Source organism: Neomonachus schauinslandi, chromosome 14 (genome assembly GCF_002201575.2).
Source record: "Neomonachus schauinslandi chromosome 14, ASM220157v2, whole genome shotgun sequence".
Taxonomy (NCBI): Eukaryota; Metazoa; Chordata; class Mammalia; order Carnivora; family Phocidae; genus Neomonachus; species Neomonachus schauinslandi.
In genome coordinates this window covers 70,969,088-70,992,590 of record NC_058416.1, presented here as the reverse complement: position 1 = coordinate 70,992,590, position 23,503 = coordinate 70,969,088, and the positions used below count along the sequence as shown (strand labels likewise).

The 23,503-nt window shown below is 43.8% G+C and overlaps 1 protein-coding gene and 1 pseudogene across 2 annotated transcripts in view; both read right to left on the bottom strand.

Annotated features, from left to right (window-relative positions):
• Positions 1-609: 609 nt before the first annotated feature.
• CHEK2 (checkpoint kinase 2) overlaps positions 610-23,503 on the bottom strand; it is a 51,982-nt gene continuing 29,088 nt past the window's right edge. The window contains exons 6-15 of one of the 2 annotated variants that reach the window (XM_021703508.1): positions 19,211-19,319; positions 16,554-16,607; positions 13,063-13,124; positions 11,423-11,522; positions 9,098-9,184; positions 7,746-7,909; positions 7,437-7,552; positions 6,314-6,399; positions 1,722-1,802; positions 610-904 (exon numbers count right to left, since the gene is read on the bottom strand). In XM_021703508.1, the coding sequence (XP_021559183.1) occupies positions 815-904; positions 1,722-1,802; positions 6,314-6,399; positions 7,437-7,552; positions 7,746-7,909; positions 9,098-9,184; positions 11,423-11,522; positions 13,063-13,124; positions 16,554-16,607; positions 19,211-19,319 (949 nt within the window). In that variant the 3' untranslated portion in view covers positions 610-814. The remainder of the gene's footprint in view (positions 905-1,721; positions 1,803-6,313; positions 6,400-7,436; positions 7,553-7,745; positions 7,910-9,097; positions 9,185-11,422; positions 11,523-13,062; positions 13,125-16,553; positions 16,608-19,210; positions 19,320-23,503) is intronic. The other variant, XM_044921093.1, reaches the window with a different exon arrangement.
• LOC123326718 lies at positions 19,865-19,994 on the bottom strand (annotated as a pseudogene).

Genomic DNA, 23,503 nt, shown 5'->3' with positions numbered 1-23,503 from the left:
TTATATACCATAGCATCACTGTGAGGACTGGACAAGATCAGCCAAGGGAAGGGCTTTATACAGGGCTTCCTTGGTTGTCATTGGCTCAACATGAAATGCCCACATGCCTCATTTGCATTTCCAAACTCCAAACAGCTTTGAAACCTGAGAGTCATCCATAACTCCTTTGACAGAAAAGTAACCTGCACTGACATGAGGCACTTATAGTCTTCTCTAACCCTTTTATTGTGAATATTTGCTGCAAAAGTATTTAAGTGCTTAGTTTTAGGACTCTACTGGGTGTTACAAATAATAGAGTTGATATGCCACGTATCCTTCCTAAAACCAGGAAAATTTCAAATTTGACAACCGTTTTGGTCCTATGGTTTCAGCGACGATGGACCTGTACCTTTACACAGGTGAGGTGAGAATTTAAAACTGGCCTGTGGTATATGGTACCAAGTTACCTCCCATCTCATGAAGACTTTGGTGACTAGCCAGTCTCTACAAACCACCCCAATCTCCAACTTTCTAAAGGGTCTTTCGAATTTGTATGCAGCTTGCCCAGGCTGAGACCAGGGATACCCACCTGGTTCCAGCCAACATAGAACAGCAGACAAAAAGCACAAAACTGCAAATACACAAAAAAGGTGTGCCGCTAAAGAGCTCATCATCAAACAGAAGCCAAAGCCCAGGTTCCACTAGGTTTGGAATTGTGTATTGATGATTGTGAAAAAGCAACCATCCCCACAATTAAAATAAACTATAAAAAACAGATTTAAAGAAAATGGCAGCAGGTTCAAGAAGGCAGGTTTCTTTCATGTTCAACCAAAGTTCACGACACAGCAGCACACACAGCCAGACGCTTTGTGGTGTCAGCATCCTCTGCTTCCCCTTCAAGAAGCCGCTTTTGACTTGTGGAAGGCTGGAAGTAAAAAGGGAGAAATGTTCAAAGAAAACCACTGGCTTTAAGGTTATCAAAGTGTCCCACTACGCTTCCAGTACATTTGGAGCATTTCATGTGAAACTTCTAGTACCAAGAATTAGGAGTCGTCCCCCTTGACATCTGAACCCCCACCACACCTGCCCAGAACTCAGACATGCTTATTGAACGGACATGGCTCTCCCTTGTGGCTTCTGACCACTTGATGGATACTGAAAGCAAGCAGCATAAACACCCTCCCTCCTCTCTGTACTCTCCTCCTAAATTATGAAGTTTAAAGGAACTACAATACCTCTTGCTGGGAGCCCCAAATCTTGCTCTTTTGTGGGAAGACCATCTTTTTTGTCTTTGTTTCCCATTCATAAAATTTCGAGGGGACAGTGGGGAGGAGGGTATTATTCATCAAAAGAAGGCAGGATAGGAATGAAGAGATATTAACTAATCCTAACAAAGAACCTTGGAAGAATAACATTGTAATCAATAAATAATCAACCACTTGTCCAGATTATAAATTTTCAACAAGCTTAAATTTGAACTTCTAATACAGTCTTCCAATTTTGCCTTGCAGGAGACCTCTTGAATGACAATCCCTGACTATGCTTCTTTAATGCATCAAACATACTCTTCTTATTAAATCTTCTAAGGGTGCTAGAGCAGATTGAGCTGAAACAAAATATCTACCACAGTATTCCAAAAAAATATTAAGCAATTGCTACTAAAGAGACCTTTCAAGCTCATTCTCCTTGCTCATGAGCTCTTTAAAACTTAGCCTACATTTAACGACCATCATCTGGAATACCTGGGCCGGGACTTGGGGTAGAGCCGTTGGCTTATTTTCTTCAAAAAGTAAATTCTGAAATTTTCTCTTCATGTCCTCATCCTGTGAAAAAATGAAAAAAAAAAAAGAAAGAAAGAAAACCTAAGTAGACTGTGTCTGAAAGAAAGAAAGCTCCTAAAAAGACAGGGCTGGGTTGCCCCTGGAAAGAAAAAAGTGGGTAAGGACACCCAGTCTGTCCACCAAAAGGCAGGGTCTTGCTGAGGCTCCAGGAGGTAATGGGCCATGCGCTCCTCAGCTCTGCCTTCCCGGAGCACTCTAATCAGCAGTCAATGCTCAGTTGACACTGGCTAAATCAAACCCACATGCCCTCAGTGGGTCAGAGAGAACCACAGACGTTAGCAGTCAACAGACTTTCAGAACCAGCATCCCAGATCCTGAGAAAGGGTAATCAGGAAGCCAGAGGCTGGGACTGGCTCAGTCCCCTGAGAGCAGACTCCATGAAGCTCCCCAGATCTTTCCAGGAGGTGTCCCCTCCCCATGCCAACACTAAGACCATTTACTAGGGCGACCCTAACAAAGCAACCAGCACCCCAGAAAATTCTCCCAGCAAGTACTACACAAGTCACCAGAAGGACTTGAAGCCCACAATATCCCAGAGCTAATGAGAAAGGAAGACAGATGAACAGACCACAGCATTACAGGTGTTTTGTGCTGCTAGAGGGAGAAGGTGGGGAGGGTGCATGTGTGCATAGAGAACTCCTGCCCAGATGTCTATGAGGATAATTCCCACCTCTATGAATGTTACTTCTGCAGGGTTCAAGGATTTGCATCTAGGAATCCTGAAAAGTAACCTGGTGCAGCTCTCCCCCTCTTCAGAAAGGTGAAACATCCCATGACTAGGATGGGGCCAGCTTGAAGCCCAGCTCAGCCACTCAAAAGTAACGTGTGCACAATACAGACCCACAGCTGCCTGATTCTAAAGCCCCATGTACCTTCCCACCCAACCTCCTCCCATTCCTCCCACTAAGCCAAGAGCACCACAGTAGGTGGGGACAGAGGGCATAGGAGTGAAGGCCTCAAATATTCAGCAGTTTGGTATGTATAGAAAAATTGCACTGCTTGAGAATTAACTCACCTGTTCTATATCTAGTGGCTGAATCACCTGCTTCCAACACAGTTTATTGCATCACTCGGTGTAGCGCCCCACTGCCCATTCTGAGAGCACCACGTTCATCTGGATTCTGCTCCACCATCTCCCTTAGGATCTCACTTCCTACACTATGCCACTCTCAAAATTCCTTCCCCTCTTTCCTCCTATTCCTGCTCACAACCTCCACCGGGAATGCCCTCCTTGCTATCCTGCCCATCCATCTCACCCACCTTTCTCATTCACTCAGTGAACAACTACTTCCTTTTTTTTTTTTTTTTTTTAAAGATTTTATTTATTTATTTGAGAGAGAGAATGAGAGAGAGCACATGAGAGGGGGGAGGGGCAGAGGGAGAAGCAGACTCCCCGCCGAGCAGGGAGCCCGATGCGGGACCCGATCCCGGGACTCCAGGATCATGACCTGAGCCGAAGGCAGTCGCTTAACCAACTGAGCCACCCAGGCGCCCCTGAACAACTACTTCCTGATCGGCCTTAGATGCCAGGCACTGTAAAAGGCAAAGGGGCCTCCATATAGAGGGACTCAATCAACAATAAAAATGCGGTCCCCCATTGTGACTAAACTGTGTCCACCTCCGCCCCCGAAATTCAAATGTTGAAATAGTAATCCCCAATGACTATTTGGAGACAGGGCTTTTAAAGAGGCAATTAAGTAAAAATGAGACTATTAAGGTGGGGTTCCAATCCAATATGACTGATGTCCTCAGAAGAAGAGAAAGAGACACCAGGGATGTGAGTACAGAGAAAAGACCATGTGAGGACAGAGAGAAGGCAAGGAGAGACGCCTCAGGAGAAACCAAATGCGCCAACACCTTGAAATCGGGTCTTCTAGCCTCCCGGACTGTGAGGAAATAAATTTCTATTGTTTAAGCCAACCCGTCTGGGGTATTTTGTTATAGCAGCTCTAGCAAACTAATACACCCACGTCATCCCCAGGCCACTCAGCCTTTAGAAGCTCTTCATATTGTGTGAATCTGTGAATACCTGAAACCCAAGAACCGTGACCCTATCTCATTCTGAGGATCCCCCCTATACTCTACACCTACCCCTACTGCTGCGTGTATCCCACTGCCCTGCTGTGACTATGGTCGGGGTTGTACCCACCCAGACTGTCAGCTCCCCAAGGCAAGGACTTATCTTACTCTTCTTCGCATCCCCAGTACCTAAGTGTTGACACATGAGCTCATTAACCGTCCTCTGAAAGAATGAACGCACAAAGAAATGAAAGCACACAGCAACATGCCATATGGCAGCTCTTTAAGACAGCCAGACAGAACTGCCCACAAGCCTATTTAGGCCTATATTTAAAACAAGTCATCGGGAAGCCTGGGTGGTTCAGTTGGTAAAGCATCTGACTCTTGATTTTGGCTCAGGTCACATGATCTCAGGGTCATGAGATCGAGCCCCGCATCAGGCTCCACGATCATCACAGAGTCTGCTTGTCCCTCTCTGGCTGCTCCTACCCCACTCATGCTCTCTCTCAAATAATAAAATATTTTAAAAAATGATAAATTAAAAAAATAAAACAAGGCATCAATTAGCAGTAATACTGAAAAAGGAGCTCATTATATACCACAGGTAGCAATGTGTATCTGCAAACACCTTTCTCAGAGATGTCTACAGTCTACTCAAAAATTTAAACTGTAAAATGCCTCAAAGGCAAGCAGGAAAGAGTTCTCGATTTCAGAAAGTGAATATGAGGCCAAAGAGTGGATGTTATAGGGGTGTCAGAGGATGATATAAAGGATGTTCCCCCCACCCCCCAAAAAAGGATGTTCCCCAAACTGAACACTGTTAAGAGCAAAAGAGACTGGAACTCACATTCCAAACACTCAGTCCAGGGCCAGACCCACAAAGCCATTTGGCTTCTTCAAAAACACTGAAATTCCCCAAAATAAAACCTAAGCTATCACTAGCAGATGATTAACACAGGCAGTGTCTGCATTCTTGTCCTCACTGTGCTCATTCCACCTTTTGCAGCAAAAACAAAATGTGGACAAGAGTATTCCAGTGAGACCACTGTGGCAGGACTAAACCTCACCTTTTCCTCAGTTGTTAGTAAGTTTTCTTCTGAGACAAACAGAACAAGAAAAATAGGTTACGCACGTTCGCGAATTGCAGGCGGCTACAAACCCTGTTCCCTGGCCTAACTGGCAAGCTCCATTTTTTTTTTCCCCAAGACTAGCACAGCTCCTCTACGTCCACATCTGGCCCCAAGAGTTTCCCTATTAGGGCACATAAAAAGAGCCAAGAGGCATGTTTTTCTTTTTCATCAAAATTAAATCCCCACATGCAAAGGCACCCTTGTTTCCAAATTCCTTTTCTCCAGGGTCCTGCTGTTTCAAATCTGTGTGGTCTATTAAGTGCTAAATCATCTGACAGATTTCTTCTGGGGGGAGACTGCTGTTTCCAGGGCAATAACCCAAACAAATATATCTACTTTTTTTTTTTTCTTTTAAGGATTTGTTGTTCTCAACCTGAGCTGGCCTGAGCATAACTGTTAGGTATGGAGGGCTGGAAGAGAGAAAGAATAGGGACAGTCTTCCCAGAGTCCCAGGAGCACAATACTGAGACTGGACGGCCTGGATGAGTTTCTGGGCTAGTAATCCCCAGAGTACTTGAGCCTCTAGCTCAAGCTAGCTGGTTAAGTTCCCCATCCCCACAGGAAACAGACCAAATGGAAATTAACAAAAAGGGATATGGCTGTGCTGAGTGGAACTGCACTTAACAGAAGGCCTGACATCCATCAGAAAACCTGCCCCACGCTGTAGCTAGTTCTAAAACCAAAGATCAGTCCAGCAAAGCCACAAAGGACTTGCAAGTCTGGCAGCTAGAATGAGGTCAGGGTATAATCCAACAACAGCCACAATGCCCTGGCAGGGACACATAGGTAATACAGACTTGAAAGGTGCATTAATGGCATATTTACTCACCAAGCATAAGTGGAACCCTATATGCCCAATCACATAGGCTTAAGAAATAACCAGATCCTCCCCCAGAGAAGCTGCCCTCCTCCTCCTCCTTCCCCGGCTCCCCTGACTTCAGGCTGAAGACAGCTGGGATGCAGCCCATCCCACCTGTTTGAGGGAAGAGGCTAGCACAGGTGGGGGTGGCGGTGGAGGTTCCGAGCTAGAACCACTTCTCAAAGTACCACTGCCGAACTGCAGACTCGGGGAACCCAAGTGGGACTAGGACAGGCCATAAAGTGAGCTGTCCTGGGATCCCAGGAGCCACAAGTTAAGTTGAAAAGGTTGTACCCAAAGACACACCTACACTCATGAACCATATACACACAGAAACATACCCGACACACCTAAGCTCATTCTAAAGCAGGTGCATTAAACAGTCTCAACAAAGCGGCCACGTTTCCAACTTCTTCCTTTATCCCTCAGGCACAGCTAAGAGCTGCCTATATAGTTTATGCCAGCAAGCACTGTCCCATACCCACCTGAAGCCACGGGTGTCTTAAGGCTTCCTCTGTCGTAAAACGCACCTTTGGATCCACTATCAACAACTTCTTAACAAGGTCCAGAGCTAAAACAATGATAATCAAATATCAAATCATAGTGGAAAGGGTAGATACATTAAGTCAGCAAAATTAAAGTATGCCAGAATGACAGGCCAACATCCAGAAAGAGAGAGAGGCTAAAGTCATTGCAAGTCAGCAGGTGTGGGGGGCAGGGATCCCCTCCCCTGCAGTCCCTCTCACTGTCTGTCTTCAGAGCTCTCGGAGAACACCAGGAATGACCACAATGCCCCCCATCTCCCTTTGCTCACACATCACCACCTCTTCAACGCTCCCTGTTCCCCACCTCGTTGCTGGACTCAAGTTCAAACTAATTAAATCTGAACTTCTACCTAGTTCTAGGAAGCTCCGGATGCTCGGCCAAGGCTCTCGAGACCCATGCATTGACAGTGAGAGTTTCTCAGCCAGCAACAGGCTCCTTGGAACTGCAGGCTTGGCAGAAAGAAAGCTTGACAGCAAGCAACAAGTGGAGGCTGGCTTTTATATTGCAACAATATTATTCCTTCGACATTCTAAGCTTTGACATTCTAAGGTTTAACAGAATCATCTATGTTATATGACCTGACAGTTTTCCTTTTCTACTTTTCCTTTTGAGAAGTACAAAGTTATACTTTTAAATTCTAAAACACAAAGAAATTACTTTAGCTCTTACATGCTTACCCAAAGGAGACTTTGTACTAAAATGTTACTTATTATTTTGTACACTTACTAGGTACCAGACACTTGCTTAGATTACAATTATCCTCACAAAAAACCTTTAAGGTAGGGGTCTACTGTACCCCCTTTACATATAAAGGAAAGGGTAACTCAGACAGGTTAAGTAATTTGCCTAAGGTCACAAAGCTAGGAGTAGCAGACCCAAAATATGAGCCTTGGTCAGCCTAGTTCTGGAGCCTATGTTAACTTCCTTTGCCCCTCAAAAGGTGCAAAACAAACAACAGAAAATAAGAACAGGAGGAATGTAACAGAATGTGAAAATAAATTTCCACCACAGCATACACACATTTTAGCAAACCACAAATTCTTAACCCTTTCATATCCATACCCTTTTCTGAGACCTCTGCCCAGACTTCAGAAATGAAATTGAATTTTCCACTGGTGATCTGATCCTTCAAAGACACTTGAGTCTTATGCTCAGAGAAAGGTGGATACCCACTAAGGCTTAATGTTGGTAGAGAGAGAAAGGAAAAGAAATCAAATTATATTCTCAGCGGCATTCAGACATACAGATTATTCTTTAAATCAATGATCAAAAAAGGTCACCCAATGTAAACACAAGCTCTCTACCTGCACACGTTTCTGACTTCGCCTAATTATCTCCAACCAGACTCTGAAGCAATGAAAGTTTTCTTACCAGATAAAAAGAATCACTCCTAAACTCCAGCAATCCACAGCTCGGTTATATCCAGCAGTCCCAAAGGAATTAAGAACCTCAGGAGCCAGGTAGGTGGGAGTCCCACATAAGGTTCTCATGAGAGAGGTCTCCCCCAAAATCTTAGACTGCCCAAAGTCAGTAATCTAAAATTAAGGACAAAAGGGAATCATTTTTAATGGTATCATAAAATAAAAAGATTAACATAGTTGGGGCGCCTGGGTGGCTCAGTCGTTAAGCGTCTGCCTTCAGCTCAGGTCATGATCCCAGCCAGGGTCCTGGGATCGAGCCCCGCATCAGGCTCCCTGCTCCGCCAGAAGTCTGCTTCTCCCTCTCCCACTCCCCTGCTTGTGTTCCCTCTCTCACTGTGTCTCTCTCTGTCAAATAAATAAATAAAATCTTAAAAAAAAAAAAAAGATGAACATAGTCTTGCGAGTCCTAAAAGGCATGCTGGCTAGATCAGTTCCTATCCTATATGGTTCATGGTTCATGCCTGCTGTTAATCTGGAATCTCTAACATTAACACTGCAAGTTAAATTTCATTTTGCTTAAATTAAAATTTCCAGGCCAAGGAAGCTCAAGGTTTCCTCTCCAACTTACCTGTGGTTCTCCGTAACCTTATAAAAGGTTTATAACCCTTATCAAACCCAGACTCTACGGTCCTAATTAGTTATCCAGAGTTTTCTTAGACCCTAGTTTCTCAACCAATCTCAACAATGGAATGTTTGAGGAGCTTGGAAAAAATACTCATACCTTCAGCAAATTCTGAGATGCAGTCTGGGTGTCATGATTTATTTATTTATTTTTTTAATCAATAGGAGATTCTATAGTGAAGCCAGGCTTGGGAAGCACATTGCCTTAGAAAGCATGGGAAGAAAGGGGATGGGATTCTCTCATCCATCTAGACCCCTCCTTCCTCTCTGAATAGAAGTGGCTTGTACGACTGCCTTCGGCTCAGGTCATGATCCTGGAGTCCCTGGATCGAGTCCCGCATCGGGCTCCCTGCTCGGCAGGGAGTCTGCTTCTCCCTCTGACCCTCCTCCCTCTCATGCTCTCTGTATCTCATTCTCTCTGTCTCAAATAAATAAATAAAATCTTTAAAAAAAAAAAAAAAAAAAAAAAAAAAAAGAAGTGGCTTGTATACAGTGAAGCTCAATAAATGCTCATTAGAATCTGAATCAGAGCAATACTGCCTGATCACTAAAATAACTGCTAATAGTGGAAAGGTCAAATTCTCTACCTTTTTTATGCTCCCACTTTTTACTTGATGAATTTTATAAGTTTATGAACAGAAATCTACTGGAGTGGCCACAAAGAGAACATAAATTTCTTACCTTTATAAGACAGTCCTCTTTTTGAGATGAGAGTAGAACATTCTCTGGCTTTAAGTCCCGATGTATAATACCATTTTCGTGAAGGTACTACACAGAAAGGGAGGCATGACCCTTGGATTTATGGAGTAGGTAAGTGAGTAAAGACACACACACACACACACACACACACACCACCCCACCCCACCCTTATAGCTGGGTGAAACCATAAGCCAGGTTACGCACAACCACATTCCCCCAAATCATAGAAAACTACTGGGTAAAGGGCTTAATGTTTACAAATTTTTCTTTTCTTTTAAGATTTTATTTATTCATTTGAGAGAGTGAGCAAGTGAGAGAGAGCACAAGCAGGGGGCAGGGAGGAGGGAGAAGGAGCAGACTCCCTGCTCCCATGCAGACTCCCACGCAGGGCTCAATCTCAGAACCCTGGGACCATGACCTGAGCTGAAGGCAGGCGCTTAACCAACTGAGCTACCCAGGTGCCCCACAAATTTGTTTTCAGGAGAATCTTTAGGGGCGCCTGGCTGGCTCAGTCAGTAAAGCATTCGACTCTTGATCTCAGGGTTGTGAGTTCGAGCCCCACGTTGGTGTGATTATAAAGATTTAAAAAAATCGGGCACCTGGGTGGCTCAGTTGGTTGGGCGACTGCCTTCGGCTCAGGTCATGATCCTGGAGTCCTGGGATTGAGTCCCACGTCGGGCTCCCCTGCTCAGCGGGGAGTCTGCTTCTCCCTCTCCCGCTCCCCGCCTTGTGCTCTCTCTCTCTATCTCATTCTCTATCTCATTCTCTCTCTCAAATAAATAAATAAAATCTTTAAAAAAAAAAAAGATTTAAAAAAATCTTGAAAAGAAAAAGATTAAAATGCCACTTATGACAATAGACCATTTATTTCACTCTTCAAAATAATAAACACCCCTTCACATTGCCAGAAATATAAGGTGTCAATTTCAATAGTAAAAATGTAAATAGTAAAAATAGTAAAAATGTCAATAGTAAAAACTGAGCCTGGGTGGCTCAGTCAGTTAAGTATCTGTCTTCTGCTCAGGTCATGATCCCAGGGTCCTGGGATCAAGTCCTGCATCAGGCTCCTTGCTCAGAGGGGAGTCTGCTTCTCCCTCTAACCGCCCCCCCTCCACTCATGGTCATGCTCTCTCTCTCTCCCTCTCTTTCTCACAAAATTAAAAAAAAATGTAAATGGGTGATAAAAGTATTTTGAGACCTTATTAAAGTAAACCATAAAAGTTCCATCAAAATAATGTATTTGGTTATTCTTTCCCTGAGAATATTTTTTAAAGGCCTCTGTAAAGTACCTAATTGTAAATTATGTTTAAATACCCAGAGTTCACGTATTCCTCAACACAAAAACTGAGTTCATCTTCACAATCTCTATGTCTGAAATGCAATGTTGATGTTTTGTCTGTGTGTTCATCATTTTTATACACCAAGTCATTTCTTTGGGAAAAAAATTCCCACATCCACTGATCTGCACTCAACTCATCGGGAGAGAATAAATCATTAAGAGAGTAAAGCACTGGTTAGGGGCTAATGGACTTCAACTCATCTGGATGACCCTCTGGGCCGGGAGCAAAAATTCCTCCAAAATACTGTTAACAGGAGAAAGACCTGTCAAAGCCCCCAGGGAGGGCAAACCCAGGTGAATCAGCCCCAGGAAAATCTCCCTCAACCCCCACTCAACAGGGGAGCTGCTTCCAAATCACTGTTTCCTGCGTGGAGTAGGTCTTCAAGGGAAGAAATCTTGGCGGGGACTCGCTACAGCGGAATTTGGTTTGAAAAGGTGATGTTCGGAAGCAGGCAGTGTGCGACCCAAACAGCTGCTCCTCGGAAGAGAGAAGGCGGCACACGTGCCTGCCCACCCGCCGCCGCCATTCACAGGATGCTACACCTAAGGGGCCACCTGTCACTGTGCGGCGGGGAGAGCGATCCGTCTGTCACAACCAGCCCGCCTTGCCAGCCTTACTCCCCTACCTGCCGCAACCCCCCCGCAACCCCCAGCCAGTAAGGGGGGGGTTTCTACAAGGTTCAAGCCCAAGTAGAGATCAGTACCCCTCAGACAGACCTCCAAGTTAAAGAGAAGACAAGTGGGGCCCTGTTTACTTCTGTAACTCCCCCCCTTCTGTCGCTTAAGCTTCCCAGCAAGAGCTTTCCCGGCTGAGTCGGGGGGGGGGGATGTTTTTGCCAAGAACAGAACACAAGCAGAGACAGACTCTGTGCCCTCCGGGTTTTACGCACCATCCCTCGCTTTCTGCCTGACTTCGGGAGCAGTTCACCTACAAGCAGGGCGTCAAAGGAACCGAGGGAACCCTTTACCTGTACAGCCAGGAGCATCTGGTAAAAATAGAGTTTGCACGTAGCTTCTTTCAGGCGCTTATTCCCCACCACCCTGTCAAAGAGCTCTCCTCCTTCCATCCTGAAAGACACAGGCAAAGCAGGGGGCTTGGGCGGAAGACAATAACGCCAACAAGACACACTGTTTCAGACAAGCAAAGAGCTGCCTTTTTTATTCACTCTAGAGAACTCCCGTTTCTAAGGGCAGTGAAGTAGCAAGTCTCCTCTCCACGGTTAAGAGGTCCTCGCTGGAAACGAAGGAACAGGGAAAAGACGGAAGGAGTGGGCAGTGGGCACCGGACACACTCGGGAGCTTTTAAGAATCTGACTCAGTGGACCGGAGGTGGAGCCCACGAGTTTGCATTTTTATCACACACCCCAGGGGATTCTGTGGCTGGGCGAGAGCAGCAAGCAGAAGCTCGCAACCAGGCAAGCGGGGTCTGAACCCCAGTTCCCTCACATCCCAGCTGTGGGACTTTGGGCAAGTTATATCACCTCTTTGAGCTTGTTTCTGCCTCAAAAAATTGGGATAATTCCCCCCCCCTCACCTTGATGGCTGTTGTAAAAATTAAGAGATAATTAATGTAGGTAAGGCAGTTGGCACAATGTGGTTGCTTGGCAGGGTTATTCAATCCCTCTGAACTTCAGTTTCCTTTTCTGTAAAGTGGGGCTAAACACAGTAACCCATCAGTAACTTGTAAGTCACCTGGATGACTGTCATGAAGGGTGAAGGAGTCAATCCATGTGAAGTGCTGAGAGCAGGAACTGGCCCATAGTAAGCACTTCATTAGTCTCAGTGACTGTTATCGTATTATTATTGAACTGTTTTAAGTAGGTCCAGACAGCAACAGATATACCCTTAAGCATCCCAAGGGTCGTCCAATCTTTCCTAGTACTATGACTGAGGCTGTTTACTATAAAATCTTGGTGGCCAACCTGCTTAGGCACTGTGGGCCACTCAGGAGCAAAGCCCCGCCTGACAACAGCCGCTCCCAGAAACACTACATATTTATGTAGGAATGAGCCTCAAGACAGGCCTCTGCCAGGGATGAGGCAGGAAATTGGGCCACACCACAGAAGACAGGACTTTGTGGTTACTGAAATAGACCAGCAAGTAAACCAGCAACAAAAAGATAATCAGGCGCCACCCAGTACTGCGATCCTGAGCAGAGAGATCCACCCAGGCAAGTGTTTCAGAATAATTAATATCCACCTGTGTTTGAGCAACTACGTGTGCCAGGGGCTCTGCTGGGCACTTTCCATCCCTCATAGTATTTAATCTTCATGACTCTGCGCATGGGGGTATCATTATTACCACCCCCACAACACAAGGAAAGTAAGACTCAGAGACATGAAGTAAACTAACTCACAGGGAGTCCCCTGCAGAGTGGGATTCAAACTCAGGCCTTAGATCCAGGGCCTGGAACCTCTAATCCATGTGCCTTTGGAAACACTGGAGGAATTTTAAAATCAACACTAACCCCACATGCACACTTTGCGAGCCCCACCACCACATACATATGATGAGGGTCCCCAGGATGAGAAAAATGCATGCCAGCCTTAGATTCTTTGGTGGTTTATAAGCAATTAAATAGAAACAAATAGAAAAGTTTACTACTTACAATTCCAAAACAATATAATAATCTTCGGCATCAAAAAAGTCTTTAATCTTGATGATACAAGGCTAAGAGGGAAAAGAGGAAAAATAGTGAGAGGCTCCCCCAAGAGGAAAACCACAGGAGCAGAACACGGGCATTTGGTCCCCTGCCTCAGGACACTTTAAAGTTCATACTGCAGAAAAGGCAGAACAGCACTGAGCTGGCTTCTTAGTGAAAACATGCAAGAAACCCTCCATCCCACCAAGTTGGTGAGGGAGGGTTCATGATTCACACACAAGGATGGCACCATGGAAGGAAGGCCAGTCTCTTCCCAGCATTCCTCCTTACTGTCCCAGAACACAGGTACTGAAGGACACCTAAGGAACCCGAAGAGCCTAACACTAGCGTACATCCTCCTCTCTAGACCACAAGATACCCCGCCTGCCCTAGATTCCCTGTGTTCTTTTCCAATGTCACACTTGGCTCGCCACCCTCCTGCCTGGTGATCCAGCCTCTGGGCACACCTGGCCTCCGGCATCAGGCCCCCAGTTCAAACGCAACGCTCGGAATGTACCCACAGCCCCCTGCATTGGTTCTCATCCATGCTGCCTCATGCCACATCTTCAATGCCTGTCTCCCCACCAGATTGTGAGCTCCAGGAGGGCAGAAAAAGGAAACTAACACCCACCATGGGTCTCCTTCCATCAGGCACTTCATGGGTCAAGTCTCAGTTATCTTTCTAGAACCAACACTCAGCAGAGAAGCCAGCAAACAGGAGACATTCATATGCTGCCCAGATTAATACAATCAACAGCAATAATAGAAACACCACCCACTGAGGGTAGACTCTGCCAGCCCCATTTTGTTTTGTTTTGTTTTTAAAGATTTTATTTATTTATTTGACAGAGAGAGAGCACGAGCAGGGGGAGCGGCAGGCAGAGGGAAAGGGAGAGCAGTCTCCTCGCTGAGCAGGGAGCCCGATGTAGGGCTCAATCCCAGAACCCTGGGATCATGACCTGAGTCAAAGGCAGACGCTTAACCGACTGAGCCACCCAGGCACCCCTGCCAGCCCCATTTTGGTCATGGCATACATAATCATGGGAGTAAGGCTGAGAGCAAACCAGCTCTACCACTCCTTACCTATGATCATAGTATGTACTTGCTCTGTGTGACCATTTGTTATTGTCACAATAATGAAGACACTGGATATGTATAGTAGTGTTAAATATTAAGAGGAAAAGAGAACTAAAATTCTCATACACTGTAACAGGAAGGCAGCAGGCTATCTAAAAGTGATAAACCAGGAGACAGCAGTTTATGCATATTATGTAGAAACATGGAGATACACTGGTTTAAAAAAAAACAGATGAAAGAGTTCTAAAATGTTTGCGGGGGAGAATTAGGGGGCTGCAGAGTTACAGTCCGTGTATAAACCTTTGAGCAAGATTTGACTCTCTAGATTCTACGCATGTGATCAAAGGAGAAGCAGAAGAAAAGACACGCATGGAAAAGGAACAGGAGATCAGAGGAACAAATGAGAGCCGTTTGGTTCTGCCTGGCTTCATCCGGCAGGGCCGGGCCCACCTGGGAACAGATGGGTCTGGGAGCTGGTGCAGCACAAGGAGGTGCCCAGCAGTCAAAAGCCTGTAGGCACCACCACCTTTAGGGTCATTCATTGGCTGCAGCATCGTAGCTGAAGGTGTCTCTCGTGAACCAGAAGCTACTACCCTACACCCTCCACTTAGACCATACAGGGAACAGTTTAGGGAATGACAGATGACTGTCATTCCCCAAGCGTGTTCTCCACACAGAGAGCTTGGTGAGCACATCTCATCGAATTCCTATACCGACCTTTAAGGTATGTATCCTTATTGCTTCCACTGCACAGATGAGCAAACAAAGGCTCTGAAAAGTGAAATGACCTTCTCAGAGCCAGGAGGTAAGAGAGATGGGATTGGGAACCCAGGTCTGTCTCCCCACTAGGCTGAAACCATAGGAGGGGAGGGATGGCCAAATCCATCTGTGCTCACCACCGCCTGGGCCATAGAAGACAGGCTGGCACAGTAAGTGTCTGACGACTGATTGGATCAATGCCTGGCTCCAAGCGCCAGGCTCTGCTGGGCTATCAGGCTCTACTCATTATCCCCCAAATGCACTCATAAGCCCATATTTAATTTCCAAGAGCTTTCCACATGCCCTTGTAAATTGCCCAGAAATCTTGCAATTTCTTTCTAAATCGCCAGAGATCTTTTTTGAGGGTTCTAAATTCCTCTCGACTGCAGTGGACATTGGATTTGTGTAAATGTTATGTTTGGGGATCCTCTGACATCAGGAAAAATTCCCTGAGGATTTGGAGTGTTTATCTTACAAGTATGTTTGAAGCAAGCAACCCCACCCCAGAAAATTAGAGGGCTCCTCTCTTTAACAAGAGATTCCAGATCCCTTGGGGGGGAAAAAGGCTAATTCAGGGAAGAAGAGGAAGTTGCAAGGGAATTAGAAGAATGCCAAGCCAGGATGCTGGTTACTCAGATTCTCCTGCGTTCAAGACCCAACCACTGGGTTCTAACTATTGTGTCAATGGCGGTGATCCTGCTCTTAATTTCTATTAGTTGTTTGGAGCATTTGAGGAGGTGAGAGAAGGCAGAAGAAAATCTTTTCGTTGCTTGGAGGTTAAGAACCAGAATAAGATCCAGGCGCCTGGATGGCTCAGCTGGTTAAGCATCCCACTCTTGATTTTGGCTCAGGTCATGATCTCAGGGCTATGGATCAAATGCCAGCATCAGGCTCCTCACTGGGCATGGAGCCTGCTTAAGATTCTCACTTACCCTCTCCCCTCTGCCCCTACTCCCCCTCAAAAAAAAAGAACCAGAATAAGATCATCCTTAGCTGGACAGACTGGAGGTCTAACTGCAAGTTTCAATTCCAGTGCCAACCTAGCTCATGACTTCAAGGGGGTTCATGACTTAATGAAGAAACAGAAAAAACAATGAAAAGGAAGATGGGATCAGTCCACAACTCTAACTTCTCTTCTCACCTCTTAAAAGACAGACTCACTTTCCAGTGAGAAAAAGTCATCATTGGACAAAAGATAGGAACTATTTATACCCACTGAGATAAATGGAAATCAGCACCATCAAAAGGTATTCAGAGGTACTGAAACTTCAGGTATAACTTAACCAAATTTACCAAATCAGCATTGTCTTCCCAAACATAACCAGTTGATAAAATACTTAGGAAATTTACGTGTTTTGGTCAAAAACTCACGAAATATCACAGTTATTTAATCATGAAATCTTTATACAGTATTGTCCTCTCAGAATTTCAGGGTAAAGGTCTTTCCAGCTAAATACATATACCCACACATATGTACCCACACATAAACATACACAAAACACACACACACAATTAAGGAACCCAAGTTAATACTAGCTTTACTAAACTGAAATACTTTGTACTCCCCCCATATTTTGAGAGAAATGGATTTAAGTACGGTCATATTTTATAGCAATACTTACATGATTTAGTTTTTTCAAAATTTCTATTTCTGTTTCAACCTTGGGAGCTGGATCCTTTGATAAATAAAAAAAACATTAAAGCCTGTTAATAATAGTCAATATTTAGAAAATGCTTAGTTACAACTTAGTTGAGTAAAAGCTGCGTTGAGTTCCACATACCCAGCCCTACCCATACAGACAATTTAAGGCTTAGAGGTCAAAGAATTAAATCAGTTACCTAAAAATCACCCTGCAAAGTGCTTGGCACATAGTAAGCATTCAGTAAACGACCAGGCCCTATGCCAACCTCTTTATGTAAAAGAGTCATCTCACAGAAGTCTCATAATCCTGAAGTGAACTGGGTTCTATAATTATCCCCATTTCACAGATGGGGTAACTGAGGCACAGAGAAAGGAAGCCACTTGTTCCAGTTCTCACAGCCAGAAACAAGTGTGCTTCCACTGTTCTCACACTTACCTGGTAAGCTCTGTCTCTCTCTTTTTTTTTTTAAGTTTTTATTGGAATTCCAGTTAGTTAACATACAATGTAATATTGGTTGTAAGCTCTGTCTCTCTGGCTGTGGAATTGTTTATACTCATAAAAATGATACAATAAACAAACCACAGACAAGAGGTATTCAATTAAATTGTAAAAGGAAAATGTCAAGCCAAATTTCTAATGGAGCAGACACAGGTACCAATTTGCTGCAGGCTGACATATTTACTGAGACACCAAAGAGAGGAAGCATCAGGGGACTGGAACTGCTCTCCGCTGCAATTCCAAAAGGATGAATCGACTTACTCAGCCTTGCGGGCTACACCCTCCAAAGAGAAGAGGATATAGAATTACATATTTATGTAAAATGGACTTCAGCTAAGAAACCCAGATGTTTAATTTTAAAAGCCTGCCTCTTCCTGTAAGCTGTTAAACTCATTACCAAGTCAGGCTGTACTCTGATGATAGAGAGGTCTTAAAGAGTCCAATCTGATTTGAAAGATGAAATTAAGAAGTACAATTTTGCTCCAAGTCATTAAGAATCTGGTAGGTATTTTCTTCCCCCTCAAAACGGGAAACAAATCCAGAATCACGGGGAAAAGGATCCACCACAAAGTGAACACAGAAAGGAAACTGCTCTTGCCATGTGAGAATGGCATTGTCCTTGGGGCGTGGGTGGGGGGTGGGGAATAGCTCTTTAAAGAATGTTAAACTATAATGGCCAGAAACAGATGGCCACAAAGGAAAAGGTGATCAGAGATCTCACTTTACATTACTTTGTAGGGTTCTGTGTTGAAAGACCAATACATTTCACCAATGCAGTAAATGTGTATTAGAGAAAATGTGATAAAATGAATAGCTACTATACAGAGACTATTAAATAATTTAAGATTTTTAAATATCTATAGATGCTAAGATATTCACTGTTTCATTATCGGGAGGGGCAAAGAACTAGAAATTATTCCAAATGATCAAAGAGAGCAATGGGTGAATAAATTATAATAAAGTTCATGAAAGAGAAGCTCGATCATCACAAAACATCTATTAGGGGAAAGTTTATGCATTAATGCTTATGGGGAAAAGCAGAATACAAAATTGTATATACAATATGATTTCAACCATCTAAAAATGCAAATCTGTATGAACAAGGACCACAAGGAAAAAGAAAACTAGAAACAGCTGTGGAATTACAGTGGCGGGGATATGGCTGGGTTTTTTTCCCCCCAATTCCCTTTCACGTACTGTAAAAACTAGTAACAACTTGGGGGCGGGGCGAGAAAACACTTCCTGCTAGGTGTATTATTACGTTGGAACCAAGCTATTGATAAGTAAATTCTAGGTTAGTTGAATATACTCAAAAAACAGGGGGTGTAGGGTGGGGGGGAGAGATGGGGTGGGCAGCACAGAGGGAGAGAGAGACTCTTTTTTTTTTATTCTTATGTTAATCCCCATACATTACATCATTAGTTTTAGATGAAGTGTTCCATGATTCATTGCTTGTGCATAATACCCAGTGCTCCATGCAGAACGTGCCCTCCTCAATACCCATCACCAGGCTAACCCATCCTCCCAGCCCCCTCCCCTCTAGAACCCTGTTTGTTTTTCAGAGTCCATCGTCTCTCATGGTTCGTCTATCCCTCCGATTTCCCCCGCTTCATTCTTCCCCTCCCGCTACCTTCTTCTTCTTCTTTTTTTTTTTCCTTAACATATATTGCATTATTTGTTTCAGAGGTACAGATCTGAGATTCAACAATCTTGCACAATTCACAGCGCTTACCAGAGCACATACCCTCCCCAGTGTCTATCACCCAGTCACCCCATCCCTCCCACCCCACCCCCCACTCCAGCAACCCTCAGTTTGTTTCCTGGGATTAAGAATTCTTCATATCAGTGAGATCATATGATACATGTCTTGAGAGAGAGACTCTTAAGCAAGTCCATGAGCAGTGCAGACCGAACACAGGGCTTGATCTCACGACCCTGAGACCATGACCTGAGCCGAAATCAAGAGTCAGATGCTTAACTGACTGAGCCACCCAGGAGCCCCAATACTCAAAATTTTCCAATGTTGTTTAATACAAATTCACATATGTGAACAGTGGACACTGAAAATCACCACTCAAATTATCTGGGGACATTAGGAAGTGTTAAAAACAGCTGAGCATCCATAAACAGGTACTTACTGCCTCTGTCTCAGAGCCAATAGCGAACTTCCTTTTGCTGATGATTTTTATGGCTACTTTCTTACATGTTTTCCTCTCAAAAGCTAGCTTCACCTCACCACAGGCACCGCTGCAGAGAAAAACATAAAATGATCAATTATCAGAATGATTTTAATCATGAGACCCATCACTTCTGAGCTGCCCTCAACTATTACAAATTAAACACTGTCCACACACAATCCTCCTTCCATTGTCCCTGTTTTCAGACAACACAGTGAAACCTCACCAAAGTTAAAATGTCAAGGGCATAAGTGAATGTGGACCATCCAACAGCACTGAGTCAGCTCCAAATTCCACTTTTTGAGCTGAGAGATACAGACTTGTCTTACTGGCACCCCAGAGTGTGAAATTCTCAGAAAGACACTAAGAACAAATAGAGAAATTATTTATCCTAGAGTCAGAGAAACATCAAGTAGAACAAAGCCCTAGACAAATATGAGTGACTGACACAAGTTATAGTAAATAGCATCTGAAAATGAATTACTTTCATTGATACGGTCTTTCTTATTCAAAAGAACTACATAAGCAGTTGATGCCATGAATTTCACCCTAAATAAAATCACAATACCTAGAAAAACAAAAGTATTCTACAACTAACCTGCTTGCAGCAAAAACTTTTATTAAAGATTTGCAATTAATTGGGACACTCTAAGGAGGAGTAATAATACCCAGTATACCACCCAATTAGCAATAATCGCGCCTCGGATAAACCTCATTGGCTACGATACTGCCACTGCGCAAAGCTCCCAGTATACCACCCAAAATACAGATAACCCGGTGGGCTCTGTTCTCCAAAGCTTGGGTCAATTGAAGTTAGTGGCTACTCAAGTATCAATCACTCATTACATGCCCGAAGTAGACTGTTAACTATTGTGACTTTGGAATGGGATGATGGATTTGCCAAGACATTTTTTTAATTGCATATTGTGTATCTACATAACAAAATTTACCATTGTAATCATTTCAAAATGTACAATTCAATGGCATTAAGTACATCCTCAATGTCTGGACCCATTACCCCTGTCTAGCTGCAGAATTTTTTCATCAGCCCAAATGGAAACCCCATCCCCATTCTATGCTGCAACCAGCCCCTGGCAACCACTCATCCACTTTGTCTCAACGGATTTGCCTATTCTGAATATCTCTTATCAGTGAAATCACACAATATGGGGCCCTTTGTGTCTGGCTTCTTTCACTTAGCATGTTCTCAAGGTTCAGCCATGCTGTAGCATGGATCAGTATTTCATTCCTTTTTATAGCTAAATAACATTCCATTGTGGGACACCTGGGTGGCTCAGTTGGTTAAGTGTCTGCCTTGGGCTAAGTTCATGATCCCAGGGTCCTGGGATTAAGTCCCACATTGGGCTCCTTACAGAGCGGGGAGTCTGCTTCTCCCTCTGCGTGCCGCTTCCCCCTGTTTGTACTCTCTCTGACAAATAAAATCTTTAAAAAATACATAAAAAAATAAAAATATAAATAATATCCCATTGTACAGATATATCTGTTTATCTATTCATTTGTTGATGGAAATTTGGGTTGTTTCCACCTTCTGGCTATTGTGAATAGAGCTGAAATGAACATTCATGCATAAGTTTTTATTTGAATACCTGTTTTCAACTTGGGGGGGGGTTATATACCTACAAGGGGGAATTGCTGGGTCATATGATAATTCTATGCTTAACTTTTTGATAAACCAATCAACTATTTCCCACAGTGGCTACACCATTTTACATTCATTCCCATCAGTAGTACATAGAGTTTCCAATTTCTCTGCATCCTCACAAACACTTGTTACTTTCTGTTTCTTTATTATGGCCATCCTAGTGGCTGCAAAGTAGTATCTCATTGTGGTTTTCATTTGCATTTCCCTAATGACTAATGATGCTGAGCATCTTCTCCTGTGGTTGTTGGTCATTTGTATATCTTCTTTCAAGAAGTCTATTTAAATCCCTTGTCCAGGGGCGCCTGGGTGGCTCAGTCGTTAAGCGTCTGCCTTCAGCGCAGGTCATGATCCCAGGGTCCTGGGATCGAGCCCCGCGTCGGGCTCCCTGCTTGGCGGGAAGCCTGCTTCTCCCTCTCCCACTCCCCCTGCTTGTGTTCCCTCTCTCGCTGTGTCTCTCTCTGTCAAATAAATAAGTAAAATCTTTAAAAAAATAAAAAATTTAAAAAAAGATAATAAAAAAAAAATAAATCCCTTGCCCAGGGGCGCCTGGGTGGCTCAGATGGTTAAGCGAATGCCTTCAGCTCAGGTCATGATCCCAGGGTCCTGGGATCGAGCCCCACATCAGGCTCCCGACTCTCAGCAGGGAGTCTGCTTCTCCCCCTCCCTCTGCTTCTCCCCCTGCTCATGCTCTCTATCTCTGTGTCTCGAATGAATAAAAAATAAATAAATAAATAAATAAATCCTTTGCCCATTTGTAAATTGGATAGTTTTTCCTTTTGTTGTTCTTTATTCTGAATACTAGATCCTTATCAGATATACTATTTGCAAGTATTTTCTCTCTGTGGGTTGTGTTTCACTCCCTTGATAGTATCAAGATGCACTAAAGTTTTTAAATTTGATGAAGTCTAATTTATCCATTTTTTTCCCTTTTGCTGCTTGTACTTCTGGTACCATATTCAAGAAACCAACACCAAATACAATGTCATGAAGAGTTATCCCTGTTTCCTTCTTACAGTTTAATAGCTTTATCTCTTACATTTAGTTTTTTCCTTTTTTTTTTTTAAGATTTTATTTATTTATTTGAGAATGAGTGTGAGAGAGCGAGCAAGTATGAGATGGGTAAGGGCCCAAGGGAAAAGCAGACTCCCTGCTCAGCAGGGAGCCTGATGGTGGGGACTTCGGGATCATGACCTGAGCCAAAGGCAGACGCTTAACCGACTGAGCCACCCAGGAGGCCCTAGTTTTTTCCTTTTGAGTTAATTTTTGTATACAGTGTGAGATAACAGTCCATATAACTATTATTTTTTTTAAATCTGCTCAAAACACTTTCCAGTTCCCCTTCTGATAAAGTCACCTTTTGCCTGAGAAATCTTCCCTGAGTCGATGTAGCTCTAGTGGAGTATCTGTAATAGTACCAAGGGGTGGACATGTAACTAAAACTGAGCCAGTCAAGGTTCTCCCTGGAATCAAATGCTGATGCTGGGAGAGAAACAGTTCTACCTGTGGTGGTTTCTAGAAGGAAGAAGATATGAATGTAGGGCTCCTGGAAGCCATCTTTCCTGCCACACAGAGAAAGCAAATCTATAGGCAACCAATAGTAGCTGAACCAATAAATGGAGTCAGAGTCCTGGCAACACTGTAGGAGCCTTTAAATCCAGCCACAGGTAAAGCCACACAGATAATCAGAACTCAAAGACTGAAATAAAGCCCTAAAGGCCACCTGGTCGTCATACCTGAAATCATCTGTGCCCCTGTTACGAGAGTCGGTAAGTTTCTTTTCTTTTCTGATTCATTTGAGTTAAGATTCTGTCACCTGCTAAAAGTTAGAGGATTTACCCTTAGAAAAAATAAGAGTCCCATATATTTCTTAAGGGCAGGCACAGATTTGGCTGTAAATTTCCAAGCACCAATGCAAATATGAAAACAGAGTGAGTTACTGAATTTAATATCCATAAACTAAAATGTCTCCCATAGATGGTCATAAAGAGTACATTGTGTTTGATTCTATGTGGCAGGAATACAGGTGATTATTTCCTTCTATTAATTTCTACATTCATGTTTCCAAAAATGTTAAAGGCCTCTGGGGTGGGGGAGGGGTGGGAGATTGAAGGACATGATGCAATGTGGTAAAGGTGTCCCTAAGGAAATGGTTCTCAGGGCGCCTGGCTGGCTCAGTTGGGAGGGCATGTGACTCTTGATCTTGGGGTCATGAGTTTGAGCCCCATATCGGGTATACAGATTACTTAAATAAATAAAACATAAAAACCTAAGGAAGTGGTTCTCAAAGTAGGATTAGGCAACCCCTAAGGGACCTCAAGATGCTTGCAGGGTGTCCACAAAGCCTAAACTATTTGCAGAATAATACTAAGACATTATTTGCCTTTTTCATTCTCATTCTCTCATGAGCATACAGTTTTCCAGAAGCTATATGGCATGTGATATAACGGACTGAACAAAGAAGCAAATATCAGGATCTAGCCATTTTCTAGTAAAGCAGATATCAAAGACATTTGTAAAAATGTGAAACAATGCCTCTCTTCTTATTAATCTTTATTTAAATAATTATTTTGCTGGGCACCTGGGTGTCTCAG